The 25,157-nt window shown below is 38.9% G+C and overlaps 5 protein-coding genes and 2 non-coding genes across 16 annotated transcripts; 5 read left to right on the top strand and 2 right to left on the bottom strand.

Moving 5' to 3' along the window:
- Positions 1 to 840: 840 nt before the first annotated feature.
- Positions 841 to 6,625, top strand: LOC135658043 (cytosolic isocitrate dehydrogenase [NADP]-like). 2 transcript variants are annotated; one of them, XM_065176065.1, is made up of 16 exons: positions 841 to 990; positions 2,800 to 2,843; positions 2,971 to 3,080; positions 3,612 to 3,649; positions 3,741 to 3,818; positions 3,896 to 3,949; positions 4,029 to 4,130; positions 4,250 to 4,335; positions 4,428 to 4,531; positions 4,656 to 4,724; positions 4,805 to 4,920; positions 5,083 to 5,117; positions 5,675 to 5,817; positions 6,030 to 6,152; positions 6,238 to 6,326; positions 6,412 to 6,625. In XM_065176065.1, the coding sequence occupies exons 1-15, from the start codon at positions 942 to 944 to the stop codon at positions 6,317 to 6,319; spliced, it is 1,233 nt and encodes a 410-aa protein (XP_065032137.1). In that variant the 5' UTR covers positions 841 to 941; the 3' UTR covers positions 6,320 to 6,326; positions 6,412 to 6,625. The 2 variants fall into 2 exon arrangements, with proteins under 2 accessions (XP_065032137.1, XP_065032136.1); XM_065176064.1 differs by having other exon boundaries at positions 6,440 to 6,625.
- Positions 6,626 to 7,164: 539 nt separating this feature from the next.
- Positions 7,165 to 11,414, top strand: LOC135658096 (large ribosomal subunit protein eL28y-like). The gene is made up of 4 exons (XM_065176068.1): positions 7,165 to 7,323; positions 7,924 to 8,076; positions 8,178 to 8,341; positions 11,108 to 11,414. Exons 2-4 carry the CDS (start codon positions 7,929 to 7,931, stop codon positions 11,240 to 11,242), a joined length of 447 nt encoding a protein of 148 aa, XP_065032140.1. The 5' UTR covers positions 7,165 to 7,323; positions 7,924 to 7,928; the 3' UTR covers positions 11,243 to 11,414.
- Positions 10,144 to 10,235, top strand: LOC135672722 (small nucleolar RNA R24). Its single transcript, XR_010513078.1, has one exon. It is a non-coding gene; the product is annotated as a small nucleolar RNA R24 (small nucleolar RNA).
- On the top strand, positions 10,675 to 10,762 carry LOC135672723 (small nucleolar RNA R24). Its single transcript, XR_010513079.1, has one exon. It is a non-coding gene; the product is annotated as a small nucleolar RNA R24 (small nucleolar RNA).
- A 1,700-nt stretch (positions 11,415 to 13,114) lies between the features above and the next one.
- Positions 13,115 to 14,511, bottom strand: LOC135658069 (jacalin-related lectin 19-like). 2 transcript variants are annotated; one of them, XM_065176067.1, is made up of 3 exons: positions 14,136 to 14,511; positions 13,766 to 13,975; positions 13,115 to 13,535 (listed from the first exon to the last, which is right to left on the bottom strand). In XM_065176067.1, exons 1-3 carry the CDS (start codon positions 14,136 to 14,138, stop codon positions 13,167 to 13,169), a joined length of 582 nt encoding a protein of 193 aa, XP_065032139.1. In that variant the 5' UTR covers positions 14,139 to 14,511; the 3' UTR covers positions 13,115 to 13,166. The 2 variants fall into 2 exon arrangements, with proteins under 2 accessions (XP_065032139.1, XP_065032138.1); XM_065176066.1 differs by lacking the exon at positions 14,136 to 14,511 and having other exon boundaries at positions 13,766 to 13,990.
- Positions 14,512 to 14,651: 140 nt separating this feature from the next.
- LOC135657987 (ELF3-like protein 2) lies at positions 14,652 to 21,150 on the bottom strand. Of its 8 annotated transcripts, none has more exons than XR_010505155.1 (6): positions 20,470 to 21,149; positions 18,543 to 19,555; positions 16,909 to 16,960; positions 15,703 to 16,821; positions 15,045 to 15,156; positions 14,652 to 14,925 (listed from the first exon to the last, which is right to left on the bottom strand). XR_010505155.1 is itself a non-coding variant. In XM_065176063.1 (5 exons), the coding sequence occupies exons 1-5, from the start codon at positions 20,686 to 20,688 to the stop codon at positions 16,046 to 16,048; spliced, it is 1,977 nt and encodes a 658-aa protein (XP_065032135.1). In that variant the 5' UTR covers positions 20,689 to 21,150; the 3' UTR covers positions 15,897 to 16,045. The 8 variants fall into 8 exon arrangements, 2 of the variants coding, with proteins under 2 accessions (XP_065032134.1, XP_065032135.1); XR_010505144.1 differs by having other exon boundaries at positions 15,313 to 16,821; XR_010505150.1 differs by having other exon boundaries at positions 14,652 to 15,156.
- Positions 21,151 to 21,376: 226 nt separating this feature from the next.
- On the top strand, positions 21,377 to 23,156 carry LOC103971610 (glycylpeptide N-tetradecanoyltransferase 1). Its single transcript, XM_018831206.2, has 2 exons — positions 21,377 to 21,525; positions 21,615 to 23,156. Exon 2 carries the CDS (start codon positions 21,623 to 21,625, stop codon positions 22,955 to 22,957), a length of 1,335 nt encoding a protein of 444 aa, XP_018686751.2. The 5' UTR covers positions 21,377 to 21,525; positions 21,615 to 21,622; the 3' UTR covers positions 22,958 to 23,156.
- The last annotated feature ends 2,001 nt before the right edge of the window (positions 23,157 to 25,157 follow it).

Consider the following 25,157-nt stretch of genomic DNA (forward strand, 5'->3'; position numbering starts at 1 on the left):
GACGGGGGTGACGGCGGTGATCTGCAGGCAATCAAGTCAAGATGGGTGGCGGTCAACGAAGGATCATGTTGATCTTACTAAAATACACACCTTCGCATTTGTCTTCTGCGGCAGCCGCTGCTGGTGGTCATGGAGTTGGCAGCGTTAGGTGAGGAAGCTGTTCTTCCAATCGGTGAAGGTCTCTGTCGCAGTTGACAGTGAGAAAAATCTTGCTTGGATAAATAAATAAATATATATATATAAAGAAAAATCAATATTATTAATAATGATCGAATATATTAATGTCTTAATGTCTCCTCTTACACAAAAGAGGAAAATTTGATTGGATAATCAGAAACCTCAAATAATTAATTTTAGTCTATTTTATTTCTTCAAAATTTGAGTTTGAATAAACATCATTTGATTTAACGTCATTGTTTCTTTACACCATACTAAATTATGGCTTCCTTGCATGCATGATTTCTAATTATATCTCAGTGACTTAATTATTCGAATCATAAATCCATTTATATATACTCCCAAGCTTGTTATACTAAATCTCAGCCGTTTGATATGCTTTGGGATTGACGACTCGGACCATGATCAGCTTGATGCGTGTCTAATTTCCAATTGGACCATCAGAATTCAACAAAATCACAGTATTGTCCTATTCGAAAAGATTGGCGAAAACTACTACGCTTCTTGCGCTTACTTGATCTACTCTTCCTGCCCACTCAAACTTCACCCGATCCGCTTCCTTCCTTGCAACTGGGTAGTTATTGGGTTATTCTGTGGGCCCAAAGTGGGTATGCGTCGAATGGGTATGATAAGCGATTCCCTTCTGTTTCTTCGTCTTTATAAGGGCACCTTCCCCGGTCTTCTTCCTTCTCCTGTGTGATCCTCTTCACAGCCTCCTCTAGTCGCTTATCTTATTGGTCGAACGTCGCCTGCCCATCCACGAAATGGCGTTCGAGAAGATCAAGGTAGCGAACCCCGTCGTCGAGATGGACGGTGAGGCCCTCCATTTGTTCCTCCTCGTATCTGATCCATTCCACCTCCCTCGATCGACTTCCTTCTCCCATGTTTGTTGGTTTCCGCATCCCTAGATCCGGCCCATTCCGGACTTATCGATGCTTCTCCGTAGAGTTGTTTCCATCGTCGTGCCTCGATCCGCGACTTCGTGGCGCGATCGCGATGGTTGTTCTCACCTACCGCGATTTTTTCCCTAGTAGTCGTGGATTCGCTTGCGCATCATGCGATGATCGATCCCACTTGAACGTTTGATCTTGTAGATCGTTCAGTTGTTCACTTGGGGTGTCTGTTGCCTCTCAAGATCCGTGAGATTTTTGGTGATTCGATGTTGCTCCTGGATTAGCCTTAACTAAAAGTCTGGAATTCGTCTTTTTCGAGACTCAGAGTTTGTTGTCGTCTTGCTTTGCGTCAAGGAAAAGCGATTAGCACTTGTGTATTGATTAGTGGCTTTTGAACTGTTGTGATGATACTCGTACTATTTTACAGCACCGTTTTCAATTGTTCATTATTTGCTTGGGAATTCAGGATAAGGACAACGAATCTAGTGATAAAGGTTTGCTAGAACCATCCAGTAAATTGGATCATCCAAGAAACAGAAGGGAGATAAAAAGGTAATGCCCGACTAAATAAAGTGAAGAAGTGTGCCCTTCCGATGGACAGTCTATGTTGAGACGTTATGGTTGTTAGCGCAGTGTTCGGCAGTTAATAGGTCTCATGTTTGAGTCCGTACGAGAGTGTCTTTTTACACGTTTTATTGTAATGGAACAAATTCAGTAAAAAAGCATTACAAATCGATAAAATCAAGTACAAACCATCTAGAGCAATAGTTTCAAAGATGGTGAAAGATGGGTGCTGCATAGGTTGAAAATTCATGGAATCCTTTCTGGACCATATCATTTTCTGTGAAATGTAATTCCCAGGAACCATTGGAATTCAATGCTTCCGGTACCATGACGGTAACAGATAGGAGATCAATTGTAAAAGCAAGGGTTTTGCTTGGAAATGTCTGCTTCTTTAGATAAAGTTCAACAGTGTTGGTGTGAGTTCTATAGATGATGTAACTTAGTATGGATAATGATCCCCTATTGGAGTCAAATCAAATTAAAATAGGAAGAAGAGAGTATTTCTCTCACCTGGAACAAGCAATTACAAGTCAACCACAGTTTTGTTGCTTAAATCTTCCTAGCTTTTGTTCATCAAGGAAAGGCTGGTATATGAAACTTGGACCATGAGCTTAGCTGTTAGCGACAGATGTGCTTAACTATGAATAAATGTGCTGAAGTACAGACCCACACCATTTTATGGTTTATACTGTAAAATCTGCTTGTACTTTTATCACAACAAAATTATGTCTCTTTGGCATCTCTGACTGGTTTATCATTTTAATTATATGTTCTTCCATGAATGTTAATTATGCCATAGGGTAGCAGTCTTATATTAGATATTGTTAATTAATTTATTTGCAATCTTTTTAGACTATATCATTTGGCAACTTTTTGTCACATGGATATTGTACCCCATAAGATAGCATCATTGTAGTTGATTTTAGATTTTTTTTTTATATGCATGCTTGTATCTCACTCCCAGATGATATGGATGAACATCCATTATGCAATAAAAGCAGTCTTTTCCAAATAGATTAGTACTCAATATTGTTAGACTATCCTTTGGCAACTCTGTCACAAGGATCTTATGCCTGTCTAAGATGGCAACACTGCAGTTGATTGAGATATTTTTATATAACTCTAGATCACTTATTTGTCTATATGTTCCATTCCTTTCTGTCAGGGGATGAGATGACTCGAGTCTTTTGGAAATCAATTAAAGAAAAGGTGCTGAGTGTTTGCTTGCCTATTTTGCTTGCTGTATCTTTTCTCTATCAATATCCTTTTAAGTTGCACCATTAAAGAGTTCTTGAGATGATTTTATGCAGTACTAATGATTTGATCAATAATGCAGCTCATTTTTCCATTTGTGGACCTGGATATCAAATACTTTGACTTGGGCCTACCTAATCGTGATGCTACAGATGATAAAGTCACAATAGAAAGTGCAGAAGCTACCCTTAAGTAGGCATCCCCTTCTCTATTATATCCTGTTATACTTCTAATGATTTTCTACTGATGTCTGTACATAAATGACTGAAAAATGATGTGAATTTGATATATTTGTACTTTGGCTTTTCTACGAAGCTTGAACCCTTATTATTCCGCTGACATCAGAGGCTGAACTCTCATTTAATGTATATGCATCTGTCAGGGCTGTGTTTACCTTGGATCAACTTTGATTCATCACTTTTCAGATTTTTGGGTAGCTGAATTATCCCACCCAAAAGCATAAAGAAACTGTATTCAATGTGCCTCTATCAGTGACTTCTTTCAGTCAACTCAAATTTAACAAACTGTTCCATTTTATAATTATTAAGTTGAAAGCTGATCTGATATTTGAGGAATAAATGATTGAAGCAAACTAAAACCACACCTTTTTATTTCTAAAGTTCAGTTGGGTGTATGCTTGGCCTGTAGATATTGGCTGGTTTCTTGATTGCTGATTGATGTCTTCAATAATCAATACTCTTCTGATTTGTTTTATGTTTGCAGATATAATGTGGCAATCAAATGTGCAACAATCACTCCAGGTAAAGATGCACTAGGAATCCTACACATCAAACTATTGAACAATAAATTTACATATCGTGTTCATATGTTAATATATGTGAATGATGGCAGATGAAGCTCGGGTTAAGGAATTCAACTTGAAATCCATGTGGAAGAGTCCTAATGGAACAATCAGGAATATCGTGAATGGTTAGCTCACATGTCCGTCAGAGTCATTTATCAAAGCCTTGATGATTACCGATGAGATTATGCTTTTGTCTTTGCAGGCACAGTATTTAGGGAGCCAATTATTTGTAAAAACGTCCCAAGGCTTGTTCCAGGTACATAAAAATATCAACATATTTTAGATTTGTGCTAGTAACATAATTTTCCTGCCAGTATGATAAGTTACTTTCTCAGGATGGACAAAACCAATATGCATTGGAAGGCACGCTTTTGGTGATCAGTACCGTGCAACTGATACAGTTATCAAAGGGCCTGGAAAGCTCAAATTAGTGTTTGGTAAGAGAGATGGTCCTTCATGCATGGTCAAATATACAACTTTCTTCCACGAATCCACGTACTTCAGTCCTCATTTATCAATTGTTTACTAAGATTTCTTACTTATTTATCACTTTCAGAAGGAAAAGATGAGGAGGTTGCACTAGAGGTGTTCAACTTCACTGGTGCAGGCGGAGTTGCCTTATCAATGTACAACACCGATGAGGTTTAGAACTTCCACTCAATTCTTTCATCCATGGAGTATTCTCACTTGTACCTGTGATAGTTATGCCTTTTTTATTTTGTGATTGTGTACAGTCAATTCGTCCCTTTGCGGATGCTTCTATGGCTACTGCTTACCAAAAAAAATGGCCCCTTTATCTGAGCACCAAGAATACCATTTTGAAGAAATATGACGGAAGGTATAAATAATATGTTACATGCTTCACGTCCTTTTAGCAATATAATTGAATGTAACAGTACCCCGATGTGTTCAGAGTATTTACCAACTTGTCAAAAACTTCTTGCATATCACTCATCCCACAGGTTCAAGGATATTTTCCAAGAGGTTTATGAAGCTGAATGGAAATCCAAGTTTGAGGCTGCAGGAATCTGGTTAGCTTTTTTTTAACTACTTAGTATTGTTTGCCTATTCTGAACTTTTGTGTGTATCTCATGGCGTTTTCATTTGACAGGTATGAACATCGTCTCATTGACGATATGGTTGCATATGCACTAAAGAGTGAAGGTGGTTATGTATGGGCTTGCAAAAACTATGATGGAGATGTGCAGAGTGACTTCTTAGCTCAAGGTGTAAACTCTGTTTTACTAATTTTATTTGTAATGGAACTTTTTCTCAGTCCCTTTATAAGGGAAGTAGTTTAAGCTTTTTTGTCCAGTTGTTGCTGATGCTTGCAGAATGCTAAGTTAGGGCAAACTTCTCCCATTAAATAAACTTTTATGTATTCTGCAGGTTTTGGATCCCTTGGTTTGATGACATCAGTGCTGGTATGTATAGTTGCACAAAATAGTGTACTTCAGATTGGAAAATGAATTCATTTATATCTTTCATCTCAGATTAACATAACTTATGAATATCATAGTTCCATCTAGTAAAACCCCATTGTTTTAACTTGTGAACTGGAGATTGAGCCCCCTTGCTTATGTATGGTTGAGTCAATAGTTATCGAGAATTCACCTTAAGAATATTTTGGTAATTGGAATAGTCTACTTATCTGGTGGAACATGTTTATTCTTTTATGTCTATGGTTGTATGCCATAATGTTGAGAGGACAAGAAATCACCAGCCATTTTTGTCATACAGCGACTTGTTTCTTTTGTTATTGATAGCTTGTTTCGTTAAGAGAAAGGCCATGGTTCATCATAAACTATCTTGATCAGCTACTACAAAGTGTTGCACATTTCCTCGAACAAATGCTATATTAGAATGTGCTTTTGCAGTGTACCAGTAAAAGAATAGTGTTGCAAGTACTATTTTATTTCCTATTGTGTTAATTCCATATAGTGATGCTAACTTGCTTGTGAAAAAATGGCATGTGTTTTAGGTGTGCCCTGATGGGAAAACCATTGAAGCAGAAGCTGCACATGGAACGGTAACCCGTCATTATCGTGTTCACCAAAAGGGTGGTGAAACTAGTACAAACAGTATAGCCTCTATTTTTGCCTGGTCCAGAGGGCTTGCTCACAGGTATGGGACTTCCTGCCATCTTTCCAATTGGCAGCTATGGTTGGAAATTTCAGCTTTGACATAAAACTTCTGTATTTCTAAAGCATGATTATGACTTCTCATGCTTATAAATGTATTCTGCATACTGAAATGGATTACTGAGAACGAAGCTCTTTTAGTTGGTATCTTAAACGTTCATGCTGAAGCCTTGAATACCCTTGGTGATTTGATAGGGGAAAGCTTGATGACAACACTAGGTTGGTTGATTTCACCCAGAAATTGGAAGAGGCTTGCGTTGGAACTGTGGAATCTGGCAAAATGACCAAAGATCTGGCCCTTCTCATCCATGGATCCAGGTATTGTCAGACCCTCTCGGTGCCTTTCAATTCCACCTTGTAAACTCAAGAAGAACCCTCGTTAATGACTTCAAAACATTTGCAGTGTTACCCGAGCTCAGTATCTGAACACTGAAGAGTTCATTGACGCTGTGGCATCTGAGTTGAGAGCCAGGCTGTCTGCCTAAACTACCAGTAAGCAGGCTCCTTTGAGGATCTTAATAGAACTTTTCAGTTCCCATTATGTCATCGTCTGGTAATATGCCACTGCTGATGTCAGTTTCTTTGTGCTTTGGTTCCGATTGTAGGTTGCTGTAGCTTGGACTCGGAGAAGGCAGGATATTGGGATTCTAGTGTTTCCGAAATAAAGGAGAAGCTTTATTTTTTTTCTCTTCGTAGCATTTTGCAGTGGTCACATGGAACGAGTGTTAATTAATAACTCGAAACATTTGTGGATGGTTTTATGATTTGAATTCGGTGATTAATTTAGGGTGTCATCGTTGTTTGGCGGTTGTAACTGAGCGTATTATATCGTATCGTAACCTCCAGGTGGCCGAACGCGTTGCCTCGTGAAACGCCGCCGCGTTGCTCTTTCGCGTTAGCTGCTGCAGGACCAAACTCCGTTGCGCGAAGAGTAGAGAGTAGAGAGGTACATGCAGGCAACGGCTCGCTTTATTGACGCCCGAGAGAAACAAGAGATGGAACTCATCCTGCGGTCTAGTAGCGCAGCTGAGACTTGCTTGCCAATACCTTGCTTGTGAAGAGTTAGGCTTTGTTCTGCGGCGGTTCAAGGTGGCTAACGATGGGCTGTCACTAACAAAATCAAGGGCTGAGAAGTCATCAGTCACCATTCTAATGCGTACGCTCCTGTGAAGGATCCACCTTGATGCTGTCTCCGATCTCAAAAAAGATCGGAGTGAGGCCCACCAGAGAAGGGAGAGGAGGCCTACGGAAGTGGACTGGTCCATGAACCCAGACATTTTTTAACGCATAGTTACTATTTTAGCCTTCTGTTACCTATCTGTGTGACCTACCCCATGTGCTACCGTTACGGGCCATTTATGTCATTCCGCTTGGTGATCGCGGCTGACCGCTAGAAAATGTTCTACTAGGGTTTACGAACAAGGGCGGCGATCGAGGCGAATAGCAACGACCGAGCGGAACTCCTTTCGCCGCCACCAAATCCAGTCTGGTTCGTACGATTCCGATTCCGATTCCGATTCCGATTCGAACCCTCGATCTTCTTTTGCCCCTGTAACCGCTGTTCTAATGCTCGCATCTGAAACTCTCTTTACTTAGCTATTTTTGTGTGTATTTTTTAGCGGTTTGAACTTGCATTTGTTCTCGAGCGATTGTTTCTATCATTTTGGTCATTTCCACTGAAAGATTCTCTTTATATCTTCATTTATTTGGTGTATCTGGTGATCCTTTTAGGTGATTTTTAGGTATATATTAGGATCTCTGATCTTCATTTGTTATCTACGTTTTGGTATTCGTTTCCTTTTGATCGGTTGATGGTACAAGTTAACATCTTTAGTCGTTTTCCCCGCACTTTATCCGTTGACAATGGCATGAGATAAACTATGCTTTCTTACTATATGTGATTTGCTGATCTGTGATGTTATTTCTTTCTTTCTTAAGAACTTCCATCTAATTGTTATTGGTTTCTGACATCATTGTTTGTTTGATTAAAGGCTTTGTTCTACTTGAGTGGATTTGCCTCTTAGTTTCGATTGTTGATGTCATAGTTCCTTTTATTTCCTTTAATTTTTTGACTTTTTATGCCTTGCAGCACTGATGGCCACCGTCCCTGGCCCACTCATTTGGGAGATTGTGAAGAAGAACAATGCGTTCCTTGTGAAGCAATTCGGTAACGATACTGCCATGGTGCAATTTAGCAAGGAGCCAAACAATCTCTATAATGTCAATTCCTACAAGCACTCCGGTGGGAAATTAGTCCTTGGTTTTATTTTTGTTCCATTCTTTTGAAGTATCCGAGCTGCATTTACATTTTGATGTGTTCATATACCTAATGAAAAATCACAGGGTTGGCAAACAAGAAGACAGTGACCATTCAGGCTGGAGGGAAGGACCTGTCCGTAGCAATTGCGACAACTAAGACAAAGAAGCAGAACATGCCTGGTAGCTTATATCACAGATCAGTCATGAAGAAGGAGTTCCGTAAGTTGGCAAAAGTTGTTATGAACCAGGTATCAGCTCCCTCTGTTTCTTAAGATCTGAATGTGTTATTAGATTGCTAGCATTATGGCAAATCCTGTCTGCCGGTTCTTAGTATGGTGTTCCTTTGTCTGTCTTACCAATAAGACAGTGACTTATATTGACAAATTTCAATTGTAGCTGGTAGTATAAATTGTACTTTATGATACATGCATATTTTGGTTTCTGACTTAAATATGTATTGATAGTTCTATAGGACTAAGCATGTCTAATAAGCTTACTGAGGTAGGACAATTTAGATCAAATCAATGCAAATGTCTAGTTTTAAATTGTAGTTCTATTTCCTGAAGACCTACCATGTTTCTGTTGTATTCTTACAGTTGATTAATGCCTGTCTCTTCTGTCTTTACTACTCGGTAACTAGATGATGGTTCTTCTTTTTTTAGCTCAACTTTATATCCAAATGCCTCAGCTAAATGTTTATCTGTATTTTATTCATCTGTTCCCTATCTACTGATCATAGACTGTGAAGATTGAGCAATCATGCTCTCTTTGAACCTTGGACTGCCATATAGGTCATTCAGTTTAGTGTATCAATACATGAATGACACTAATTGAGTTTCTTTTTATTGCATGATCTGTGCATATTGACCATGTTTTTGGTTACTTTAAGTCACCTTATGTGGCTATTCATATTATCTGGGGCTTGTTTGTGGTGACATATGATTGCTTTTCTTATCCATTTCAAATTTTGTTTGTATTCCTATGTTTTCATAAATTGAATATTCTGAGTTATACTAGTCATATCAAGACCCATAAATTAGATATATTAGATTGATTAAATCAGGTCCTTTCTGAAAATAATTTAAAAAGAAATGATGGGAAATCAGGAAATTAGAAAGAGAAAAAGGAAGATATGAAGTAAATTGGCAAAATGAAACCACTAAAGATCACAGTAAGGTCAATAAATTTTGGAAACCTTGCGTAACATTATAGACAAACCATAATACTTGCTCGATGACCTAGTCCTAGCTAAATAAGAAAAGCTATCCCCCAATCTACACATATATAATCCATGATAACTAAAGATGATGGTATAGCTTGTCAATTAGCTTGTAGGATGGAAGAGTACTTAATTTTGTGTTCCTGTTAGAATGCAAACGAAGCTGCATTTTTCTTGTAAGTTGTGGAACTTAAATTTCCTAGTAAATGAAGGGTGCATTAATCCTTATGGCCACTATGCTAAATTGGTTAAATTGTTCTCATGAAGAAGTTTCTTTTGGTCATATTTGATGATTTTTAAAAGAGTTTTTTTTATTTCTAACTATTTTAATCTTAAGCATTTATAAAAATATGTTATATATTAGATAGACTCTGTAGTTGTTGTTGTGATTATATGAGATTAGTTGATTAGAATTAGTGGGATGAGGAGAGGTAGAGCGAGAACAAAGGATTTTTGTAGGAATGTACAAAGAGATTTGGGTGTTCTTAATTTAACAAGATGGAATAGATGCACATACTTGACCTAAATAGTTGGGATATTATGGTTTGTTATTGATCCTAGATGGACAGTTATCTTCAACTTCTACGTTTGATTGATTCAATCTGACATTTTCAGTTTGTAGGTCAAGCCAATAGTAGATTGTGGCGTCGGATGCTCTTTGTCCTTTATGTAACTTGTTTTTTTAATATTATTCTTTAAGTTCCTTTGTTCTACATGCACAACCGTTCTATTATCTCATTTTGAGTATAGAATATTTCCTATGCTTTCCCTTTTCTGTTTTATTTTTTATTTTTGGCACTCTACACCCTACACACTACACTCCACGAAAGTGCTGCAATGGTGATCAGTAACATGTAAGAAGAGCCTCTCACGGGATTGGTTGTTCAATGAAATATTCTAGTTACGCTTGGCTTCTGAGCTATGTTCCATTTTTTTTTCTAAATTCTCCTTTAGAAAAAGTCATTCTCTGTTTTGCTACGAATAATATTCTTTAATTTCCTCTGTTTTGGCAGTTATAATTTTTTCCTAATATTTCATTTCGAGTGCAGAACGCTTCCTACACTTCTCCTTTCCTGTTTTCTTTTTGTTTTTTTGGCGCTTTACACTCTGTTCACAACAGAAGTACTGCTATGATGATCTGTAACATATAAGAAGCCTCTCTGTTCCTTTTTTCCCCTAAATTCTCCTTTAGAAAACAATTTTCCTTTATGTGACTTTTTTTTATTTTCATTAATTTCTTCTGTTTGTAGATAGATCAATTGTTCAAATATCTCATTTTGAGTATATAATGTTTCCCATACTTTTCTTTCTGTTTTCTTTTTTATTTTGGCACTCTACATTACACTCACACTATACAAAAGAGTTGCTATGATGAGCTGTGACAAGAAGAGCATCTCACTCGATTGGTTCTTCAATGAGATATGCTAGTTATGCTTGGCTTCTGAGGTCAGTTCCTTGGTTACCCCCCACATTCTTTGTTTATAACTTAAATCAAAACTTTTCACCGATGGCGAATATTAATCATTGGGGAGTTGGGGATCTATGTTTAAAGCATGAGTTGATTTTTGTCTTGTGGCATCAAAACATTATCGCCCTATACTAATCTGTTATCTTATTGCATTTTATTTATTTTTCTTTGAACCATTCCGAGATCCTGTGACTAGTTTTGTATTTATGTAATATGAACTATTTCTCTCTTCTGCTATACTCCCACTGCTGATTTTGCATCTTAATGAATATAATTACTCAACCCAACAAACTTATGTAATATGAAATGTTCCATCTCCTGTTGCAGGTCACTGACAACCACTACAGGCCAGATCTGACCAACTCAGCTCTAGCGCGGCTGAGTTCGGTACATCGAAGCCTTAAGGTTGCCAAGTCTGGCGCAAAGAAGAGGAACAGGCAGGCTCTTAAAGTGAGAAACTAAATCAATGCTTGTGTCCATGAATGGTTTTATTTAGTTGTCCTTTATTTGGTTTTTGGTTCACTAAGTTTTAGTGGAAGAATTGCTGTCACCCGGAATTTTGATGACTGGTTTTCTATTGTTGATTTCATTGCAAGAGTTTTCATAATCTATTTTTATTTGAGATGACCTTTAATATTTGGCACATGATCTTGATACAAACAATATTTGGATAGTAAGTCTTGGCACATTATGATCTTTGTTCTTAAGAGCAAAGAATTGTTTTTGCTTCTTAAGCCATGATGAAGAGCCGTGTGTTTCTGGAAACCTTGGACAATACCAAACCTTGAATATATCCTTCCCTTTCCTTTTCCTGCCTTCATCTTGTTAATGTTGTCATCGCTCGCTTCCTTCATCATTCTTTTATTTCGTAGGATGAAAGCAACTACCTCACTGAGTAAAAGGACGGAGGAAATAAGCATGATCAACAAGGAAGAGTAGGGCTTCAGAATGATAGACATGGGGTAGAAGTGACAAATGTGATGGGAGGCTTCGTAGTTGTGGAGTCATCATTGCTCCACGGAGTTGAGAAAGAGTGACGGCGACGGGTAGGGAAAGGACAGAGATGATAAATAGGGAAGTGTAGTGATGCCAACGGGGTGAAGATGATGATAAGAGAAGCATATTTTTATCATTATAAAAATATAATTATTTAGGAAAAATGAAAACATGAGATAGCGGACACTATCTAAGTATAAAAAAAAAGAATCTTTTTTAGAAAATCACACAACATAATTACAATGTCATTATTATTTTTATCTCTTTAAGGACATAGATTAAATCTAAATATAGAGGGGCATATGCTAAAATAATTAATTTCCGAGGTTATATATATATATAAATATATCAAATAGGGCTAAATAATTTCTGTCTTTACGCCTTATTGAAACGATTTATTTATATGATTGAGTTCGACAATTGTCATTTCGACCCTAAACTCTTATGTGCTCTTCTTGCTACCTTGGAGACTGCCACGATCGATCGATTAATCAATCGATGAAGGCTGCCACGAAATGGGCTGAATCAAAATTGATACTGATGATGATGGTGGTAATGCTGATGAGAAGGAGGAGGAGGAGGCGATGTTGGAGTTGTCGATGACTCCCAGCCCGTAGCAGATCTCTTGTTCTCGTTGTTCCAATTTGTGCAAATTTCTCTCTTCATTCATTAAGATCTTTATTCTTTTATTAATGTTTTTCTATATCGTCTCGTTTCCTGTTCTTTTTCAGGTTGATCATTTGTATGTTCGATGGGTGAGTGTTTTCGCTAGATTTCTCTACTCTCCATCTTTCAGCAAGCTTGTTGTCCATGGGATCTGGTAATTGCCAATTCAATTCTATTCGGTCGTTGAGTTCCTCTCTTAATTGATATGATTTTTTTAGTATTTTTCTATCACTTTGTTTGTATAAGGTGTCATTTGGATTTTTTATGATATATAATCCAATATATTGGTTTTTAAATACATGAAACTTGAGTTTAAGAGGATTTTTTGAATTATTTTTCATGTTCTTTGTGATAGAACATCACGATAGAGACACACATTGAATAATATCCCAACTTCTTCGTATTCTTAATCGATCTATGATTTAAGGATCAATCACATATTTAAATAATCGATCTGATTGTGTGATTTGAACGATTGATGGAGGAAAATCTCACTTATAAAACCTATATAAATACACATCACCTCAATAAATAAAACTTTTTTTTCATAATATCTCAATTCTTTATGGTATCATAGCTCCTTTTACCTTAGCAAAACTTTTCTTTTCTTGCTGTCCGACGATAACAATCTCTCTTACATATATGGATTCAGACATGCATTATCTTACAACTAGCAGTACTGAATTAGGAAACCTCATCAGAAGAGAAGAAAAGAAAAGAAACTTCATGCATACGTCTTCCGGGATTTGGCAGTGGCATGTTTCCCATGCTTATTGCCCAAAGTTTTGGATGCCATAGTCCCTATCTTCTGGAGTTTCTGATGCACCATGTTGCAGAGCTTCACACTACGGATCGGTGAGAGGCACCAGCCGATTGCATCGAGGTACCACCCACATCCTCCGGTGAAACCCACTACCATTCCTCCATCCATGGGCACTGTGAACTGGGTTCCTTCCTCCACACCAAAAGGCCCAAAAGTCCTCTTGTTGCTCTTGAATGCAAGCGACCTGATGACAGGAGAACCACCATACACTACAGGGCAGTAGTGCCCACTTACGGTCATCAGGTATTCTTCTGGATACTCCAATTTAATCTGCATGAGTTGAGCACTTGCAAGCTTAATGGTATATTACAGCTATAATAAATGCTGCTGGATCTGATTTAGAACTGGATATGGTTAGATTTTTGTGTTAAGGACATGTAATCCATGAGATATTTTAACTAAGATAAGAAGCCGATCAGGATGGATCATGACACTAATTATAAGTTATCTTACAGCTATTGTTCTAATAAGGATCAGATTCTAGAAAAGAAGATGCATACTTTTGCTGTCATGCTGCCACCATTTCCTCCATGCTTTTCTGCCAGAAAAGGCTTCCCATTCTTGTCATACTCGATCCGAATCGAGTCGATGCATCGATCGTATACGAGAGTTATCTCTCTGATGCCGGTGTGGATTCCGTCATCCCAGCCGCTTCCACCATGGCCTCCCCAGGGGCCGACCTTCACAGTCTTGCTTGATCCAAACACCTTCTGCGTTTGCCACATCAAAGACAATTCAGCATTCACGCTGAAAAATTAGCTATTGCTTGAGGAGATTTGTGACAGTGATCGGTGACCAATATGCAAATGCCAATGTTTGATCAAAATCCATGAACTTTACTACAAAAGCAGCAAGTGAGCCTTCCCTTACCATGATGACTCCCAAGGATATCAAGCAGCAAGTGATCCACTTCCTCTATGAGAAGTAAAATGGAGAGGATGATATCTGTCTATCTATATATAGAATGTGATGAAGGTGGAATTGGAATCCAGCACATCTATCCTTCCATCAGGATTCAAATGCATAATAAGTGTGTATAATTAAACATAAAGTTCCAAACTTTTAAATCTACAGTTCTATGCCTAAAAGCTGAGCTATGTCTTTCACTGGATAGTTTACACTTTCTGAGTTGAATGAGCTGAATACAACCTGAGTTTATGTGCATAAATTTAAGTTTTTTTAGCAAGTTGGCACATGTCACAGAACAAATCTTAACTAAGATCTCTAAAAAGATTCCATCCCTGTGCTTTATTCCTTTTTCAGATTTGACTCAGTTTAGATTATATTGTAATCAACATATAATCTTCCTTCTTCCACCTGATCCAATGGACAAATTTCAGAATATTTTCTGAATGATGACAAACTTCATATCTTTTGAGTCGAGACTTGCCACAAAAATGGTTGCTGACATTTGGAGAACTGAAATTATAAAGTTGCAGTTATATAGAAGCTTAAACAGGACGAGTCTCCACTTCATAGTAGACAATAGCACTAAGCATCTTCTTTTTGATTAAGATACATCAGGTTTCAGCCTAGACAACTGTCTGGGAGTAGCATCTTCCTCGATTAATTTAAGAAGGCCAATTTGTAGAAGAAACAGCTCTCTGGTCTTGGTTAATTCCATTCTCTGGAAGTGAACAGGTGTCGACACCTCTCTCTTCTGGAGAACCATAGAGTTATGCAGAGTCAGAATGCTTTCTTGGTTGGCAGCAATGGCTTAGCGAGGCTGGCAGATCTCAGCTGCCGATGAAAGGATGAGGTTGAGGAGTTAAAAGGCACCTGATGCCGATGCATAGCCCATTAGGAGTTCGAGTTCTACTGTAAACTCATGCAGCTTGAAGGTTGCCTCTTGAATCAGTGCTTTCAGGTGACTACTGACTAGTAAGTATTCCTGATAGCACAAGGCAGCATCAAATGGTAAGTTCCGTACTCCTCGACTTGTGGAGTGTAACAGAGATTTATATGAAACCTGAATAAAAATGGATATTTGAAACCCTGAGGAATTGAATTTGTCAACTCAAAGCAACTAAATCCAAAAGGAACATACCTTCAACTTAACCATGGATCTGAAGCACAAGAAATTCTTATTACAGTGTCCTGCACACACTGGACATTGTTCTAGAATGATTTTTGACCAAACATTAGCTGAAAAACTGTGGCTCATTTGCACACTCCAACAAAATCTTATATCCATCCAAATGTAGTTCTTTGAGACATTTACAGTAACTACTGCTAAAGCTGATATTTATACCAAAAGAGCCATAAAAGATTTCTTTCATATTATCATATCCATATATAAGACCAGACAATTGTGTATTGAATCACCAAATAAAAGAATAGCCTAGTGTATGACGCTTTCGAGAATATGGAATTTAGTGAGCATCGGCTAAGATGCTGTTTCCATGGCTTGAACTATAGTCGTTGAAAGTAATCTTACCTTGGCACCAAAGTTCACTCTCTATCATTGACTAAAAGCTCCAAAGTGAGCTCACAGTCCCATCTGTGAATAGGTTGAAACTCACTTTTGAAAGGACACAAGTCATGAGTCATGTTGTTGCCTCCCTTCTTGTATTGACCGGAAAATCCTTGCAGCTGACTCCGTAGCAGACCTAGAATTATGAGGCACAACCTTAATCACACGAGTCTGGCTATCTGTACCATTGGATTGTACTGGGCAATTAAGACTGCTCACTCCAGGAGCTGTAGGAAATAGAAGAAATTGATCTCTTTCTTCTAGTTGTGCCTTCTCAGAGGGGATGTTCAGTGTGCTTCCTTGAAACTCACTCTTCTTTGACACCTGAAACTTCCCAGCATGGCCAGGAAATGCTTCCTTCCTAGGAATGGGGGACATGTTACATGAGCGCCTGGAATGCTGACCGGTTTGTCCACTGGGCTGTGAACCAGCTAAATTACTGACCTGTTTGACTGCAGAGGTAGATATGATTGGGTTCCAAGCTTGAAGGCCATAAGGTGTGGGATAATACAGGGGTGCAATTGCCGAAGGACCTGGTAAAATACCCACGTTTGGTGGCCGATGAGACGCCGAAAAACCAAATGCGGGGTTGATGAAGTCTCCTGCCACTTGAGATGCACCAAGAGGTGTGCCTCTTCCATAAAGAGGAGCCATGAAGCCACCAGTTGGTGGGCAAGGTCCCATATAGGGTTTGTAAACAAGACCTTCCGAAGGCGACATTACAGGAACTAACCATTGGTTTCCCAGGGGAGGAAAACACAACGGTCTTGACTTGTCATCTGGAGCCATTGGCACCGGTGATGGAATACCAGAGTTGGACCCTGCTTTTGGAACTTGACCATGTGGACCTCCTTTAGACCCATCCTCACATGCGGGGAGAGCTGAAACTCCAGCAATGTTATCAGCTGGCTGCTCCTTGTTCTGTTTTAGGTTCTGAATACCATCTTTTGGTCTAAATTCCTCAGGCTGAGGATTTGTATTACATTGAGGCAGGGTCTTATTGGGTGGTTTTACTGAACATTTGCTTAAATAAGGATTGCCTTCAAGAAGCAAATGTGGCGATGCAGATATCAACTTCTGAACCTGTTTCATTTAGAATATTTACTTCAGAATCTATGTAATTCTAGCTAATCTGACGATCTATGAATATTGTAACTGTCCAAAACTAACCTTTATTACCCTATGAAGCTCAAATACTTGTATTGCAAAATCCTTTTGCTGACTGTACAAAAATTAAGAACATGCATCATCACAGAGAAGCACACAAAACCATGAAAAAATTACAAAATTTGATCTAACAAATTAAAAATAGTTCTAGAATTGCTGAATAAAAGAAAATTTTATTCATATATTTCTGTGCAATATCCAATCTAATATTTATAGATGGAGTACATATGACAGTTACGGTACGTAAGACTAAGGCATGCATACTTTGACATTCTTATATACCACAGGAGTTCCTTTATTGGGAAGAGGGTAAATCTTAGAATCACCGTAAAGCCACTGCTTTGCAACCTTGCTGATCAGGTTCAAGTTGCAAAAATGATCTCTCGTTGGTAGAAGCTTAGTGCACTGGGAGCCCTCCCTTTTCTTTTTGCTACTATCGGGTGATTTAAGTCAAAGAGTCATTTACACAGCTCAAATGGAAATCTTAGTTTCTTTACATGTAAGAATTAATTGTATTAAGAAGCCTAGAAAATTATATCCGTTTCATCTCGACAACAAAATTTCACATAGTTTCTATTCAACGTTGGGAAAACTATGTTTGGTTTATGATGTACCACTAATATATAATATGGGACTTCTAGGGTCCAATTTAGATGAGTTTAAAACTGATCAGTTGAAATTCACCAGGCCCAAGTTTGCTCATGAGACAAACTTGCAGAAATATCAATCCAATTCTGATAAGCAGGAGGGAACTAATCAGGCTGTTCTGGTTTGGCAAAAAGTTGCATTACTGCCAGTACTGCAGACAACAAGAAAGAAGGCAGTAGAAAATTTATTCTCTCTAAAGAAGAAAAGAATAAATGATAAATTTATTTTAGTGCGTTTTTCTTATTTTTGTTCTTTTCTCATTTTTGTATATCCCTAGTTTTCTTGTACTTTGAGAGATTTTAAAATGGGGAAGGGGGTAGTAATTGAGAAATCAATTAATCAATGAACCTATGAATGAACAAAATTATTTGTTACACATTATGTCAGAGACTGATGACAGGCCACAATTTTTTTCTTCCGATGGTATAATTTCATTGTCCAAGTGTAAAGGTGTGATGAGAGGCCACAGTCATTTTTTATTTTCTATTATCTTTTAGAATCATTATTTTCTCAAGCTCTTTCTTTCCCTTCCTTTATTCTCGAATAAAATAAAATACTTTCTGTGCTTGTCATAAGCTTGTTCTACTTTAAATTGTCAACATGATATCAATCGAGCCATGATTGTAGCCACAACCTGGGCCACTTGGTAGTTAAAAGAAGACAACAATCATAGGGAAGATAAGGGACAATTTTTTAGGATTTTCAAACAAAAAAGTTTGCCAAATAACAAACATAATTTTTTAGAATTCACTAAAAAAAGGGCATAGCCAAGTTCCCGCCAATGTGGGGTTTGGAGAGGTTTAATGTATACAGCCTTGCCTTTAAAGAAAGATTTCAGTACTAGTTTGAAATGAATAATAAACTCCATGCTCGAGCAAATTACAATCAAGAATGCATGCATGCAAAATATGGATGATCACATTTCATGTGCATTAAAAGAATGTACATTTTAAAGAAAACGCATACAGTGATAGTAAAATACTACGTACTTGATAATAGCTCTTCGGGCTTTCCAAAAATGCTTTGAACCAATCACTCCAACAATATCATCTGGGGATATCACCAAACCGGACACTGTGTCCACCATTAAGGGCTCAGATGCATCATCTTTTCTTTCTAAATCTCTAAATTCCAATAACCCATTTTTCTTTGCACTGTCCTCTTTGTGGCAATTCCCAGAAATATCTGTAGCTCTATGACCTTTTCCGGGTAAAGCTTTAGAGCATAATTGACTTCTGGTCTTCATAGCCTCACCATCATTAATAACAGCAATATCATTCAAGCGTTGAGTTCCACTCTGATCACCTTTTCCATGACACAATACTGTATCGGCATTCATTGATTTCTCAGTTAAATGCAAACCGATTGTATCATCTCTAGCTAAAGAATCTTTCGAACTGTTTGATCTCTCACCAGTTGTATGGGATGAAAACTTTTCTTTGGCTTCTTTGGGTTCTCCGATTATTGAAGTTTCTTTGGGCTCTTCAATTGTTGAAGTTTCTTTAGGAAATTTTCCACTATGAATTCTATTAGAATTTTTTGATTTAATGCAAGCAATAACGGTTTGTTGTGAGGGCGTCTTGTTTGACTTTGGGAACTGAACTGAAGAATTGATCCTAGCAGAAGGAATCTTCTGTAGTTGCTGGGAATTTAAGGTAGTTGACTTACCTGGATCAGTCATGTGTGTATCTCTTTTCGAGGATGCAAGAATTCCCGAATGATCTATATTATCATCCATGTCATCCACATCAACCATTATCTTCCCACCAGAAATGTTCACACTAGGGCTGTGTGGTCTCAGTGGGCTACATTCAGCAACTGATCCTGTACTGAACAAATTTCCAGAACTTACTTGCTTCATAAATTTTCTCTTGAATTCCATCCTCGTTGCAATATCATTTGTTTCGTCAGGTGTACGAGATTTAACTATCTCTGCTGAATGAAGAGACACTTGCGGAGAAATGTACAATGGAGAAAGCATAATCCTTTGATGGTCACATCCCTAAAACAGAACAACAAAAGCTTGTTAGCAGTGATTAACTTGACAGAGAAATAACAAATGTAATGACCGTCACAATATAACCATGGTTAAAAAAATCAAATGTTGATGTTTAAGGTTCTTAGAGAGAGATATTCAGAAGTTGAGATGATCATTTTCCTTTTGGTCAAAATATCTCCCACAATATGAAGACAATTCTAGAGATAAATTTAATTTCTTTCGACACCAAGTGAGGGTTGGCCTTAGTACAAGAGCAATGTTGGTCCTTTGCATCCTCGGTGACCAAGGTTCAGATCAGGGAAACAACTTCTCTGCATGCGAAGGTAACCCTTTACAGACTCATACTGGAGGGAGATCAGTGCATTGGGTTGCTCCCCAATACCCTTCTTGCCACTAACGACAGCCGATACCCATACCCATAGCAACCATGCAATAATACCTCTGACATGTTAAAGGTTCAAAGCAGGAAGACACAATGGTCAATTGGAGCCAGTTCGTGAGGTCAAGCATATATGCTATTGAAGAAAGCCAGGATTCAATGTGAGAATTCATCAACACTTTTAAACATGAAATGTAGCAGTAAATGGGATATTCTGTGGCTTCAGTATCATCCAAATTATCTCAAAATTGATTGTTGGTCATTATCTCATATGATAGTGGATCGTTTCTATGTAAAATGCCAAAAACAAAGGTGAAGAAGCAGAGGAAAACAACTACAAGGGAACAAAACAGTAGCAATAAAGGAAAATGATTGACATGAGTAATGAAGTCCGTTCAAGCAAAGTCAATTGTCCAGCCCTGTTAACTTCTCAAAGAAGAAGAAGTAATAATCAGATGCAATATAGCAGCAACATAAGCAGCAGTTCCATATGCTAGAAGTTGGCGGTAAGGGAAAGCTATGTGACAACCACACTGACCTTGCTTGGCGAAAAGGAAGGGGATAGGTCGCTGGAGCTGTGAGGAGGCAGTGATAGGGTGGAGGATGCCAAGTTGAGCCTCTGGGACGGGATACTAAGCTGCTCATACAACGACATCTTGTTTCTCGGCGGCGCCCTCGGCCCCCCTTTCTCTGCATCATTCACATGGAGCCTCGGAAACAGAGGCCCCACGACCTCCTCCTCCTCCGCCCCTTTCATGTCTCTCAACTCCGCAATCTCATCAAGACACGCAGCTCCAACAGTCACATCCCTAACCCACCAGCTGCGAAACCGTATCGACCATCCAGTCCTAGCTCAAGATTAACTCTTCGCGCCGACAACAAGCTGCCAGTCTCTGCGAGGAAAACCCCAGCGAACCCAGCGGCAAAAGTCCGATTTTTCTCCCGGAAAAGGCCAAGAAAGCTGATGCAGCAAGCAGCAGTCTCCAACCGGATTCCCCTGACGACACAGATTCTTCTGTGTGATCCAATACGAGGACGAGAATTCACCAATCGAGAGGCGACGAAGGGGAACGGGACGCGGACCGAACGAAGAGGATGTAGGGTTGGGAAGATAAAGATTCGGGAAAGGGCAATCGTGGCTCACTTTGGGATCCTCAAGCCCACGTTGATGCCAACAAGGAATGGTGGTGTCGTTTAGCATGGCCGGCAAACCGTGCTACTTAACACGGGATCAATAATTTGATTGATTGATTCTTTTAGGCATGCATTGATTAAGGCGAAGGAGGAGATATTTGACATGATATATCGATTTTTTGGGGTCAATTAGTATTAATTAGATTTCGTCATATTATATGTATAACGTATTCTACGATATAATATCCGAAAACCGTTATAATCTTTGATATATCACTCGATCCGATCTCGATTATAACAAGAGTACGCCGCTGCCGACTGTTGGAGGCGACAAGGCAGCTCTCCTGGCTTTCCTCGCCTCTTCTCTCTCTCTCTCTCAACTGTAATTTGTCGATAAAGCTTTGATTCACTTATATTTGTCGATGAGCTTTGATTCACTTAGATCTGTTGATCGACAAAGGTATTCGATCCCTTCTCTTTGAGTCCCCGTTTTTGGTTCCTTCGCGATCGATTCCTGCTTCTATTTCTTTTGATTGGTTTCGTCTCAAGTTTCCGCCATGGTGGACGGTGATAACGGCTCCTCCTCTCCGGGGAAGGAGCAAATTCCATGCCCAGATCCGCAGCATGGAACCGATACGGCGGCGGTGCCGGTCGCGGCCGCGGAGGGCGACAGGGAGGTTGAGTCTCTTGCTCACAGGATCCAGGAGGCTGTCGCCGTCGGTATGCGGCACCGGTTCTGGGAGACCCAGCCGGTGGGGCAATTCAAGGACGCCGGCGACACAAGCCTCTCCGAGGGCCCCATTGAGCCGCCGGCGCCCCTTTCCGCCGTCAAGCCTGAGCCCTACAATCTCCCCGTCCTCTACGAGTGGACCACCTGCGACATGGACGACGAGCAGACCTGCGCTGAGGTGTACAACTTACTCACCAACAACTACGTCGAGGACGACGAGAACATGTTCCGGTTTAACTACTCCAAGGAGTTCCTTCAGTGGGCACTCCGCCCACCAGGCTACTTCAAAGCCTGGCATATCGGCGTCCGGGTGAAGGCCACTAAGAAGCTCGTCGCCTTCATCACCGGTGTGCCGGCCCGGATCCGGGTCCGGGACGAGGTCGTCCGGATGGCGGAAGTCAACTTTCTGTGCGTCCACAAGAGGCTGCGGTCGAAGCGGCTCGCGCCCGTGATGATCAAGGAGGTCACGAGGCGGGTCCATTTGGAGAATATCTGGCAGGCGGCCTACACCGCTGGGGTCGTCCTGCCGACCCCCTTCACGACCTGCCGGTACTGGCACCGTTCTCTGAACCCGAAGAAGCTGATTGATGTGGGATTCTCCCGGCTCGGAGCTCGGATGACGATGAGCCGAACGATCAGGCTGTACAAGCTTCCGGGATCAACTGCGACGCCCGGGTTAAGGAAGATGGAGCTTCGTGATGTTCCAGCAGTCACCCGGCTGCTGAGGGAGTACTTGAGCCAGTATGTTGTTGCCCCCGACCTCGATGAGAATGATGTGGAACATTGGCTTCTCCCTTTGGAGAATGTGGTTGAGAGTTTCGTGGTTGAGAGCCCTGAGACTCATGAAGTCACGGACTTCTTCAGTTTCTACTCTCTTCCTTCTTCGATTCTTAACAACCAGAACTACTCGGTGTTGAAGGCTGCATATTCTTATTACAATGTGGCTAAGAAAACTCCTTTGCTCCAGCTGATGAATGATGCACTTATTGTGGCAAAGCAAAAGGACTATGATGTCTTCAATGCACTTGATGCCATGCACAATGAGACCTTCCTGAAGGAGCTGAAGTTTGGGCCTGGCGATGGACAACTCCATTACTATCTATACAACTACCGAGTTAGGAATGCTTTAAGACCATCAGAGCTAGGGCTTGTTCTTCTATAGTCTGGTAATAATGATCTTGGATTTCTGGTGGGTAATTGCTCTTTCAACTCAGCACATGCTTGCTTATTTGTGATTTGCTGCATCATCTATTTATTGTGCTACTTGTGATAGATTTGAATTGTGGTATCTTGCTTGAAGACTTGCCTTTTAATTCCGATTAATGTTGGGTATGCAATTGAAATATCAGTTTCTTTTTTTTTTTCTTGCTTCTGTTTGCCTACAATCAGTTGTCATGGTTGCGGGTTCTAATTTCCCTAGGCAATTCTGAAATTTGTAGCTGGGAACCCGGATGACCTTGATTGGATGTAATTTAAGCTGGAAAGCTTAAGATCTTGTGAGTGATACCGAATTAAGACTAATGTATAAGAGTAGCAGTCTGTGACTTCTATTGAATTTCCCATTGTTTTGGGAATTGCAACTTCTTTTTGCTTTCTGATCAAAATGCTTTAAGTTGTTGGTCTAGAAGTTTTTTTCTCTTGTGGGGAATTCCTGCTCTGATTAATTCAAGTTTCTAGTATGTGAAGCATCCGGACTGCTGCCATTGTTTGAATTGATAATGCAGTGGTAATCATGCTTTATGCATGTAAATATTTTCCGAGAAAACTGTAGACCAAGAAACTTTATTCACAGGTGGTGTCTTTGTCATTTGATTGACATCCTAAATTCATCTTCTATGAACATATTTCATCTTCTATGAACATATTTGTGAATACGAAGAAGGCACAAAGCTGTCACGATTCTCATGAGCATGTCCCTCCGAAGGATATTGCGAAAGTGATGAATAAAATAAGTTCAACGGAACATCATTGTAGTTAAAATATAGAAAATGTTAAGCGGTAAAAATTGACCAGAAAAATTTTTAAAAAAAGGTTTGGAAAAGCATGCAAAAAAAGAAAAGGCAGATGAAAATTCATCTAGCCAATGAAAGTATAGAGATGTGTTTTTTTCCCATATTTCTCTGAATTAGTAGGTAAATGTAATTCTCTTTGTAGATGTACAATTTGTGTATATAGGATGTCATTCTTTGTTTTTCTTGAAACTATTCTTTGATAGGAAAATGATCATCCACTTGAAATCTTTCTCTTTTAGCTTCGATTTCTTTTATCGGATATGTTTTCTTTATATGCAACAATTGCCAAAGGTAATATTATTTGCTGTGCTGGACAAGTATAAATATGGCATTACGGTATAGCTATGACATTTTGTTTGTTTTGAGACTTTGTATGTGATAAAATACCATCTTGTGAGATCGAGTTCTAAATAAGATGTAAAATATTTTGTGTGGAATAGATAGATTCTGTGACATGAGATACACCAGTGATATTGGAGGTTCCTTCTCCATATCCACAACACCATAGCCTAAAATAAGATGGTAGGCTTCATGTACATGTAAATCTAGCATACTGGGCAAAAAAATATATGAAACTTTGCTTCTATCTGTACATTCTGTGATTGTGATTTCATTAAAAATTACAAACCTTTTGAACTCGGACTATTTTCTGAATAGTGGATTCATAATCTTTATCAGTTTCTCTTAAACATTGTCCCCTATTTTAAAACACCAATTTTTGCTTACTGCCTTTTGGGTTTTACGTTGCACATTTGCAGTTTTAGATTTGTGGTTGAAGCATGCTATATGATGTTCTTTAGCTTTCTACTAATCATCGAGATCTGGCATGCGATGCTCTACTCTGCAAATATATATATATATATATATATATATATATATATATATATATATATATATATATATATATATATATATATATATATATATATATATATATATATCTTGATGCTCTGTTATGTTTTCTTTATATGCTACAATTGCCAAAGGTGATATTATTTGCTGTGCTGGACAAGTATAAATATGGGATTACAGTATAGCTATGACATTTTGTTTGTTTTGAGACTTTGTATGTGATAAAATACCATCTTGTGAGATCGAGTTCTAAATAAGATGCAAAATATTTTGTGTGGAATAGATAGATTCTGTGACATGAGATACACCAGTGATATTGGAGGTTCCTTCTCCATATCCACAACACCATAGTCTAAAATAAGATGGTACGCTTCATGTACATGTAAATCTAGCATACCGGGCAAAAAAATATATGAAACTTTGCTTCTATCTGTACATTCTGTGATTGTGATTTCATTAAAAATTACAAACTTTTTGAACTCGGACTATTTTCTGAAT

This window comes from Musa acuminata, chromosome BXJ1-4, assembly GCF_036884655.1.
Source record: "Musa acuminata AAA Group cultivar baxijiao chromosome BXJ1-4, Cavendish_Baxijiao_AAA, whole genome shotgun sequence".
Classification (NCBI taxonomy): domain Eukaryota; kingdom Viridiplantae; phylum Streptophyta; class Magnoliopsida; order Zingiberales; family Musaceae; genus Musa; species Musa acuminata.

What these genes read in the sequence shown, in the direction of transcription:
- LOC135658043 (XM_065176065.1), top strand. Translation starts at nt 942, where the DNA reads ATGGCGTTCGAGAAGATCAAGGTAGCGAACCCCGTCGTCGAGATGGAC. An exon ending in AGTGCAGAAGCTACCCTTAA is followed by an intron (nt 3,081 to 3,611) that starts GTAGGCATCCCC and finishes TTATGTTTGCAG; the next exon opens with ATATAATGTGGCAATCAAAT. An exon ending in AAAGCTCAAATTAGTGTTTG is followed by an intron (nt 4,131 to 4,249) that starts GTAAGAGAGATG and finishes TATCACTTTCAG; the next exon opens with AAGGAAAAGATGAGGAGGTT.
- LOC135658096 (XM_065176068.1), top strand. Translation starts at nt 7,929, where the DNA reads ATGGCCACCGTCCCTGGCCCACTCATTTGGGAGATTGTGAAGAAGAAC. An exon ending in CAATTCCTACAAGCACTCCG is followed by an intron (nt 8,077 to 8,177) that starts GTGGGAAATTAG and finishes GAAAAATCACAG; the next exon opens with GGTTGGCAAACAAGAAGACA. An exon ending in CAAAAGTTGTTATGAACCAG is followed by an intron (nt 8,342 to 11,107) that starts GTATCAGCTCCC and finishes CTCCTGTTGCAG; the next exon opens with GTCACTGACAACCACTACAG.
- LOC135658069 (XM_065176066.1), bottom strand. Translation starts at nt 13,990, where the DNA reads ATGTGGCAAACGCAGAAGGTGTTTGGATCAAGCAAGACTGTGAAGGTC. An exon ending in GTGGCAGCATGACAGCAAAA is followed by an intron (nt 13,536 to 13,765) that starts GTATGCATCTTC and finishes CAACTCATGCAG; the next exon opens with ATTAAATTGGAGTATCCAGA.
- LOC135657987 (XM_065176062.1), bottom strand. Translation starts at nt 20,688, where the DNA reads ATGAAAGGGGCGGAGGAGGAGGAGGTCGTGGGGCCTCTGTTTCCGAGG. An exon ending in CTTCCTTTTCGCCAAGCAAG is followed by an intron (nt 19,556 to 20,469) that starts GTCAGTGTGGTT and finishes GTTCTGTTTTAG; the next exon opens with GGATGTGACCATCAAAGGAT. An exon ending in GCCCGAAGAGCTATTATCAA is followed by an intron (nt 16,961 to 18,542) that starts GTACGTAGTATT and finishes ATTTTTGTACAG; the next exon opens with TCAGCAAAAGGATTTTGCAA.
- LOC103971610 (XM_018831206.2), top strand. Translation starts at nt 21,623, where the DNA reads ATGGTGGACGGTGATAACGGCTCCTCCTCTCCGGGGAAGGAGCAAATT.